Source organism: Mastomys coucha, chromosome X (genome assembly GCF_008632895.1).
Source record: "Mastomys coucha isolate ucsf_1 chromosome X, UCSF_Mcou_1, whole genome shotgun sequence".
Taxonomy (NCBI): domain Eukaryota; kingdom Metazoa; phylum Chordata; class Mammalia; order Rodentia; family Muridae; genus Mastomys; species Mastomys coucha.
In genome coordinates this window covers 128,359,519-128,368,788 of record NC_045030.1, presented here as the reverse complement: position 1 = coordinate 128,368,788, position 9,270 = coordinate 128,359,519, and the positions used below count along the sequence as shown (strand labels likewise).

Sequence of the window (9,270 nt, the reverse complement as noted above, 5' to 3'; positions counted from 1 at the left end):
GGGGCGGGGCGGGCGAAGGTCCTGCCAGAAAGCCTAGGCCCCAGAAAGCCACGAAGGCAAGCTGAAATTCAAACTTTTAACAGTCTTCTCAAGTGCTTGAGACCTCAGGACAACGCCTTCCTAGCTGGAATCTCATCTTTTTCTTATTGCCCTTTGGTTTATTGTCTGCGTAGATTTTGACTTTAAATATTAACCTGAAAAATTAAGGGTTCCTCTTAGGACATTTTTATTAATGTTCATATCCACTCCTGATTACTTTCTCGTGTCCCCACCTCAGTCCCTTCTTCTGGTCCCTGCCTTGACTTGTAAGAGAAAACACGCGAAAATCTCCATGCCCCTGCTATCTTTTGTTTCTCTTTTTCTTCTCCTTTTAGTCCTCTTCCCTTAGTTTCTCTATGTTCCTCTCATTTGTGTGTATGCATTTAAGCATGCATGTGTTTTAATCTACATTTTGATTAAGAGAAAATGCCCTATTTGTCTTTCTGACTTTGGCTTACTTTGCTCAACTTTGTTTGGGTTTATTTTGGTTTTTTTGATCAAGACTACCCTGGATCTAGCTCTGTAAACCAGGCTGGCCTCAAAGTCCCAGAGATCTATCTCCCTGCCTCTGTCTCCAAAGTGCTCAACTTATTAAATGACAATTCCTATGGACACAATCTTAATTTCTGCCTTTTAAAACTTCACTTAAAGGGGGAGAGGAAGGGAGACTTTGAAAAGCATTGGAAGTGGGAATGTAAAGTGTCTATGGAGCAATCTCATTGAATTGGGGAAATCCAACTATTTTACACTCCTTCGTTGTTCTTCCCCCAATTTTCTAGCCACCACTTATTTCATTCTCTCTTTAATAAATATATTCTCGTAACTTTATGTATAAATGGTGGTATAATTTTTAAACATACTAAATAAAATTATAAGTGAGATGACTTAGAACAGTAATAAATGAGTAAAGTAAATCATGGTGCTAGTGTTATGGGGATTTGAGATAGTTAAATGTATTGAGGATGGATGTGGTTGGTGGCCCATGCCTGTAATTTCAACCAGGCGTGTTGTTGGCAATTTAAGACAAGGCTGGTGCATATAGTGAATTCTATGCCAATCAGGGTTAAATAGTGAGAGAACTTGTCTAAAAAATAACATAAGAAATAAACACTGTATAAAACATATAAAATATTTAGTGTATGCTATCTTATTAGCATGCAGCTTAAATAAACCTGTGTCATTGCTCTTCTCTCAGGTCTCCCATGATTGTTCTGAAGAATACTAATTCTGAGATACATAAACAAAGATATGTCCTACCGTACAAGAGATATGAACCATACCATCATTCAGGTAAAAGGGTTTTCCTATTGTAACAATTTATAAATTGTTCATAATATGGAATGTGATAAAGGAGTATTCTCTCAAATGTATGTGTATTTAATATATTTGAAACAGTATAATGGTGTTCAAAAACATTAAATTGCATTTTACTTGGTCTTTTTCTTTCAGCTAAAAATTCATTAATTAAAAAATCAGCAGGAAACAGTTAATTTTTAAATTTTTATCATATGATCAAAGTACTATTTGCAATGTCTTATTTTTTAAATTTGTTTTATTTGATTAAAATATAATTACATAATTTCTCCCTCCCTCTTCTTCATCCAACATTTCCCATGACCTCCTCCTCATATCCAGTCTTCTAAAATTAATGTTGTACATATGCAAATAAGTACATAACAACTTGCTAAGTCTGTTTACTGTTGCATGTATGTATATGCTTATCGAAGCTGAACATTTGGTATTGGATGGCCATTTAGGGGGCTCATCCCTATAAGGGGTTTTGGAGAATGCCACTTTTGGGGCTAGGTGCAAGTCTGCAGTTTCTCCCTCCTGTAGTTGTTTGTCCAGACAAGGCCATTTTATCCTTACCAGCTTTCTTGCCCCGTCTATCAGGTTGTGGGTCATACTGGGCAACTAATTTTGGCAATGGCAGTGATGAGGCAAAGACTGAAGTTTTTTTTTTTTTTTATTAGATGTTTTCTTTATTTATAATATCTCCTTTCCCAGGCCCTCCAAAACAACAACAACAACAACAAAAACTAAAACAATCCTCTGTTCCCTCTCCTCTCCCCCTGCTCACCATCCCACCCCCTCCTGCTTACTGGCCCTGGCATTCCCCTACACTGGGGCATAGAACCTTCACAGGGCCAAGGGCTTCTCTTCCCATTGATGACCTACTAGGCCATTCTCTGCTATACACATGCAGCTGGGGCCATGAGTCACCCCATGTGTACTCTTTGTTTGGTGGTTTAGTCCCTGGGAGCTCTGAGGGTACTAGTTAGTTCATATTGTTGTCCATCCTAAAGGGCTGCAAACCTTTCAGCTCCTTGGGTCCTTTCTCTAGCTCCTTCGTTGGGGACCCTGTGCTCAGTACAATGGATGGCTGTGAACCTCTACTTCTGTATTAGTCGGGTACTGTCAGAGCCTCTCGGGAGACAGCTATATCAGGCTCCTGTCAGCCAGCACTTGCTGACATTCACAAAAGTAAGACTGAAGTTTTGGTGTATGCCTTTAGTTAGGCTCTGGAAGAGTTTGTTCAAGATTTATTCTAACATTGTGTAAGTTTACCAATTTGTGCGCTAATAATTGTATCCTAGTACTTTTCAGAAATAGAAATCTCATGGTAAAAATTTTAGCATCATTCATGTATAAAATAGAATCTTCTACAAATAAAGATACTTTGATTTCTTTTCCTATTGTATCCCTTGATTTCCTTCAGTTGTCTTATTGCTCTAGCTAAAACTTCAAGTACTATGTTGAATAGATTTGGAGAGAGTGGACATCCTTGTCTTGTTCCTGATTTTACTGTAACTGAGTTTTTCCATTTAAGTTGATATTGGCTGCGGGCTTGCTGTAAATCACCCTTTTAATGTTTATATGTGTCTCTTCTATCCCTAGCCTGTGCAGGTCTTTTATCATGAAGGAGTCTTGGGCCTTTCTACATCTAATGAGTTAATCTTGTGGTTTTTATCTTTCAGCCTGTTTAAGTGGTAGATTGCATTTATCTTTACATGTATTGAACAATCCCTGCATCATCGTGGTGGATGATCGTTTGCAAGTATTTTATTGAGACCCTTTTTCATTTATATCCATAAGGGAAATTGGTCTATAATTTACTTTCCTTTTTAATCTTTGTGTGATTTAGGTATTGGCATAATTGTGTCTTGTAAAAAGAATTAGATACTATTCCTTTGCTTCTGTTTTGCAGAATGATTTGAGGAGTGTTAGCTTCAATCTCTCTTTGAAGGTCTGGTTGAAATCTGTGCTGAATCCTGTCCTTGAGCTTTTTAAAAATTCTTTGCTGAGAGAGGGGTTGTGAGAATTTTAATTTTTCTTCTATTTCACTGAAGGATATGGAGTCTGTTTAAATTTCCTATGTTCTTGATTTAACTTTCATAAGTTGTATATGTCAAGGAATTTATCAGTTTATTTTAGATTTTCTAGTTTGTTGGAGTACTGATTTTTAAAATGTTTCCTTATGATTCTCTGGATTTTCTTGCTGTGATGTGCCAATTTCCATTTCTAATTTTATTGGTGGCTGTGTGTTGCCTGGTAAGGAGGTCTTGTGCAGGTTGGTGAGTGACAGAGAGAGATTCGGGTGGACTAGGGAAAAAAAGGCTGAGAGATGCTTCAGGAAAGTAATGGGATCCTGTTCATATGTAGTGATGGTATCCACAGGCAGTTAGAGGTGTGGTGGGAAGAGAGGATCCTTCAAATGGATTATGGTAAGGCAAAGAATTATCTGGAGAGACAGTGATAAAATTGTTAGGGGGACCCTTGGTCTAAACCAAGAGTGGGAGTTTCCAGTGAGTGAAGTTGAAGTAGGTAGAGCTGCACCAGGCTGTTACTGGGCTGAGGGTGAGAATGGAGAAATTGTAATGAAGGAAAGGAAGGATACTGTGATTCACCTACATGTGTCCATGTATGGCCACCGGAAGTCCCAGGCAGTGTTTCTAAGGGTCTGCCACTGACAACAAGGAGATGAAAAGGAGGAGCAAAGTTTCGTGAGGTTCAGTGTAGTCCACAGGAACTAGAGGTAGTTGGGAAGACAGGCCATTCAAGCAGTCTGCTGCAGGGCTGGACAGAAAACAGGAATTGTAATTGCAAACAGCTGGGTGGCGTGGCTTCTTTTGCAAGCTCTAGCATCTTTACATGGTGAACTTGGTTCTGTCATGTTGGGACTGGCTCTCATATAAAACCCTATGCAAGCTTTCCTGCTGTTTCCAGCCAGTCACTTTCTGCTCCCCATCATGCCAATGGATGTTATAGAAGAAATAGTTGAGGCGATCTTTTCACTTTATGGTACAATACTATTCTTACACCTCAGTATGGAGGTCTTGACTTCATAAGAAATGTTATGGTCAGTGAACAACAATAGATTCTAAGTTAGTTGTCTTGATACTGCATTTCATTTCTAAGACCTGGACATAATTATCTTTGATCAGTCAGGAGGCCTCTCTTTTTTCGTTTTGGGCTTCTTGGGCCTGGAGGAGAGCAGGTGCAGATAACTCTTTTATTCTTTAGTGTATCTTTTTGTGTTTTTAAACTAAAAGCAGGCACTATGGCATCTCACATGATCAGCTTAAATATTTTTTCTGGTAGTTTGGTGCCTTAAAACTTGTCCAACTCAGTGTGTATTGTGAATGATCACTGTAAGATAATTCTCAGGTCTCATCTTCCTCTGTCTACTGAAGTGTCTGTTTTCCCTAAGGGTCAAACAAATTACAGTATTTGATGGTCTCAATTCAACATACTGCTGCCTTAGCATTGCAGGCGTTGAGATTATGGGGGGGGGGCTTTTCAGATCAAAATGACTCCTAAAAGAAAAAAATTGATAATCAGCCCTAGTTCCTGAATTTTTACTTAATGTAGAGCCTGGCATTAGAGGGAGGTGGGTGGATTGTGGAAAGTAGTAGTGTAGTTGTTTTAATCAAAGGGAAACATGTTCATCTTGTTGTTGATAATAAATTTTCCTGTTATACTAAACATAGTGATATATCTCCAAACTTGTATTGTTCCTAATTTCAGAATACAAAATGAACCATAACCGTGGTTTTCAAGGAAAAAGGAGAGGTGCGAATTATATATGGAATAAATTTGACAGGAAGAATAATCATTTTGATCATTCTGGGTATGTGTTTCCACCTTCAATATTCCTAGAGAAACAATAAAAATGAGGTAATAAGGGAGTCTGTGAACACTCCAAGTTAACATAGTAAGTGTCCAAGTAGCTCAACTGGTAGGTAGCCTCTGGGACTGTGCACCTCTTTCACTCTCTGTTGTCTTCATTCACTGGGAAACTGAAGAGTAATAGAGATTAAATGCTAGTTAAGCCACTCCAGTTGTAACCATAGTGTTACCGTGGGGACAATTCATAAAATAATTTCTTAGCATTTATAGCCACTTTGCTTTTCTCTCTTTCTTAGTGCTCCATATGCCATGAGAATGAAAGGGAGGAGAGAAAGATACAGTTATGAAGACCAATATTTTCTTACTGTGTGGGATGATAGAAAAACTGAAGAGGGCGAAACGGATCTGGATGGTGAAAATGGAACTGAGGAGAGATGGTACAAGGTCACAGTGAGTATCCTAATAAGGTTTGCATTAGCTAGACTATTATGGATCCTAAAAGAAGGAAGATTATATTGATCAAAATAAATCAGTTACCTGAAGAAATGCTATGGAGAAAGGATGAATCTAGGACAGGGTATCTGATATGCCACCCCTATGAAAGTACTGTTTGGCCCCCAGGTTGAGAATCTCTGGTCTAGAAGATCTATGTTTAGCACAAAAACAAACATGTCAGCTGTTCCTTTAGAAGTTCTTTAAAGCTAGGTAGAACACTAGGTAAAGTGTTCAAGAAAGATTACTTGGTAGTTGAATCTGTTCTCCATCCTGATTCCATGGTGCCTCTTGTCTCTCCTATTCTTTATTTGTAAATGTAGATTCCAAGTGGAAGAATGTATGAGAAGACGTGGCTAATGAATTCAATCAAGAACCTCTGTAGTGTGCCCTTCATCCCTGTTGATGTAAGAAGGCTGGAGAAGCCAGGAACACACAAGGGAACAGAAGAGGGAGATCTGGCTCAGCAGGAGTTGGCTGCTGGCTTCTAATGTGTTTGTTGTTTCCCTTTCATTGCCTGTAGTTCCATTATAGCAAAAACCGGGCCAGGTTCTTTGTTCAGAATGCTGAGACTGCCTCTGCACTGAAGGATGTCAACTACAAGATTTGTGATGAAACAAGCAGAAAAGTGTGTGCTAACAGCATACCTAGTCCTATACCTAGTCCTCGAATGGGTGGTGACTGGCCAAGGGTTGAGCATCACCTTTGAAATTTGAGATCAGAGTATTTATCCTCCTCTCCTTCTCACAGATAACCATCTTTGTCACCCCTTCTGTTGTACCCTATTCCGTGCAAAACAAGTTTACATCAGCACAAATGGAGCATATAAAGGTAATGCAGACTCAAGACATGTTGTGTGTCCACTTCCCAGACCCACCTCCTTTTCCTCTTACTCCCTGACATTCAGGACATTATGAACTTCAGAGCCTTTGAGCCATCCTGTCTACCTCTGTCTCTGCAGAAATCTATGATGAACCGGTATGATGCCTCCCAGAAAGCTCTAGACCTCGAGAAGTTCCGATTTGATGAAGGTATGGGTGACTAAAGTAATTCTTGGTCATGTGAGGGTAGATGGATCTTCCTAAGAAAAACACATAGGGATAATAACTTGGGAAGGATGTCTGTACCAGTGCTGGTCCAATTGGACCCTAGACAGCCTTCTACTTCCTTTTTTCCACTTTCTGAAGGCTTAATGGACAAGGATATTGACATGATGCTGAATCGAAGAAGCTGCATGGTTGCCACACTACAGATCATTCAAAGCAATATCCCTGAAGTAAGGCCCTAGATTCGGCACATTTCTTTAAGTAGAGGGTTAGAAGGGATGGGATGAATGGGGAAAGTGTCACCAAAGCACCAGAATAGTAACCATATCTTGAACTCTTCCTCTCTGAAAGCTGTTGTCCTTGAACTTGAAAAACAACAAATTGTACCAGCTGGATGGGCTGTCTGACGTGATAGAGAAGGCCCCTCACGTTAAGATTCTGAACCTCTCCTACAATAAAGTGAGAAATGAGCAGGGAGCACTGTGAGTTGGGCTGATCATGGGTAGTGGTGCACACTAGTATGATGGTAAGATGCAGGCAGAGAGCCTGAGGGAGGGTGGAGGTACAGATACTGGATGCCAAGATTTCTTTCCGTGAGACAGCTTTACCAATTCTTTCCCATCTTTGTCAGCTGAAGTCAATCATGGAATTGCAGAAGTTGAAAGAACTGAAGCTGGAAGAGCTGTGGCTAGAAGGGAACCCCTTCTGCAACTGCTTCTCAAATCGTTCTGCATATATAAGGTATGCAATAGCTGCCAAATCCTTTCCCCCTTCGTTGTCTTAGTTTTCTTTCTCATTGTTGTGATAAAAATAAACTGCCAAAAGCTGCTTCAGAGACAAACAGCCCACAGGTTCGGCCCACAGGTTCAGGTTACACTTCATCATTGCTTTGAAGTTAAGGTGGTAGGGACTTGAAGCAACTGGTCATATCACATCCAGTCAGGAGCAGAAAGCAGTGAATTAATGGATGCATGCTAGTGCTCCGCTCACAATTTGGTTCACCCCAGTCCAAAGCTTAGCAAATGAAATGGTGCCACCTATGTTCCTTGTGGGTCTCCCCACATAAACCCAATTAAGAAATGCCCTCAAAGGCATGCCATTGGCCAGCCTAGTCTGGACAGTTTTTCACTGAGACTCCCTACTCAGCTGCTTTTACTTTAGGTCAAGTCCAAAATCAAAACTGAGCATCAGAGGAGCCATTATCCAATGATAGTTTGAACTATTCTTTTTATGTACTTTTGCAAGAGTAAGTACCTCTGATCCTCTGGGAGGAAAACAGGCCCTGCCTTCTCTATATGCTCAGCAGTTCTCTCAGACATCCTTTCCTTCTTACCCTGCCCCTGTAGCTTTCACCCAGTCTGGGCTGTTTTTTACTTGTCAGAACATCTGTATTCCTCATGCCAATGGTGCCATCCTTCGTCTCCTGTCCTGAAAGGAGCTTTCTGTTCTCGTTCCTGAACTATCACTTAATTTGACCCAGGATACCCTGAAGGCTGACCTGCTCTAACCTGAGGGCTGAGGCCCTGGGTGATGCAGACATGGCCTTTTGTTGGGAGCTCTACCCTCCTTGAATGGAAATGTGAACTCCCTAGGTAGAAGATCCAGAAATGGGTTGCCACCAGGGAGCAGAGAACAGAATAGGTTGGAAAGATGGAAAGACTGGCTTCCGGAGGCCTTCATCTCTTTTCTTCCTTCCCTACTTACCTACCACATTAACCTACCTACCTACCTCCCTACCTTTTACATCATCCTACCTAGCATACAGACTAAGACAAGTTAGTTGACTCCTAGGATAAGACTCCTATTCAGGCAGGCACAAGTGCACAAGGATCTTCAGGAGAGAATGAAGTGACCATAAGGAATGGCCATAAGCTCTTCATCCTGTTTTGAGTTTGGTTGCTTGCCTTTCATATCTTCTCCTGAGGAATAGCTTCTGCCCCTAAGAAGGCTCATTATTACAGACTGAGGTCAGACAATGGCCTGCATTTAGTGGGCCCAGTACTGTAAAGTTTTTGCTTTCCCTCCCAGGACTGGCTTGATGCTGGAGGGAAAAATGATTGCTGCAGAGGAGCCCTGTACTCCTCTATTAACCAAAACCCCTGACCTCTAGCACCAGGCCAGACAGATCATCTCCCATTCTCTTGGTGTGGCTTCTCTCCTGTTTTGCCTCTACCTTCTTAAGTCTCCCTCATCTCTCCCTCACCTTACTTTAACTCCATCTCTGTTGCCACCACCCCACCTTCTTGTTTCCTCAGCCAGCCTTCCCTCACTCCCTGTCCCAGCATCCTGTAAAACACTGGACATCTAACAAGGTGGCAGATCCCTGGGTTTTCTACCCAGGGCCTTGCTCCCTGCAGATCCTTCTATGGGTACTCTGAAGAAAAGAATACAGGCAAGAAGAGGGAAGAAGCTATGGACCATAGGCTCCCAATGTAGCCTCTGTCCCTGGAGAAGTGACCAGTACAGTGTGGGTGGGACATACTCAGGGAAAAGAGGGAGGAGAGCAATCAAGAGCCCTCAAAAGGAATAAGTTATCCAAACTTGAACTGCAAATCACATCTTT

General features: G+C 41.1%; 1 protein-coding gene across 1 annotated transcript in view; it reads left to right on the top strand.

Moving 5' to 3' along the window:
* The window catches only part of Nxf5 (nuclear RNA export factor 5), a 19,102-nt gene that overhangs the window by 930 nt on the left and 8,902 nt on the right, over nucleotides 1–9,270 (top strand). Inside the window, exons 2-11 of the mRNA XM_031376223.1 lie at nucleotides 1,235–1,329; nucleotides 5,068–5,170; nucleotides 5,466–5,619; nucleotides 5,985–6,068; nucleotides 6,185–6,289; nucleotides 6,412–6,492; nucleotides 6,623–6,692; nucleotides 6,849–6,937; nucleotides 7,059–7,166; nucleotides 7,339–7,448. Coding sequence (XP_031232083.1) covers nucleotides 1,235–1,329; nucleotides 5,068–5,170; nucleotides 5,466–5,619; nucleotides 5,985–6,068; nucleotides 6,185–6,289; nucleotides 6,412–6,492; nucleotides 6,623–6,692; nucleotides 6,849–6,937; nucleotides 7,059–7,166; nucleotides 7,339–7,448 — 999 coding nt within the window. The remainder of the gene's footprint in view (nucleotides 1–1,234; nucleotides 1,330–5,067; nucleotides 5,171–5,465; nucleotides 5,620–5,984; nucleotides 6,069–6,184; nucleotides 6,290–6,411; nucleotides 6,493–6,622; nucleotides 6,693–6,848; nucleotides 6,938–7,058; nucleotides 7,167–7,338; nucleotides 7,449–9,270) is intronic.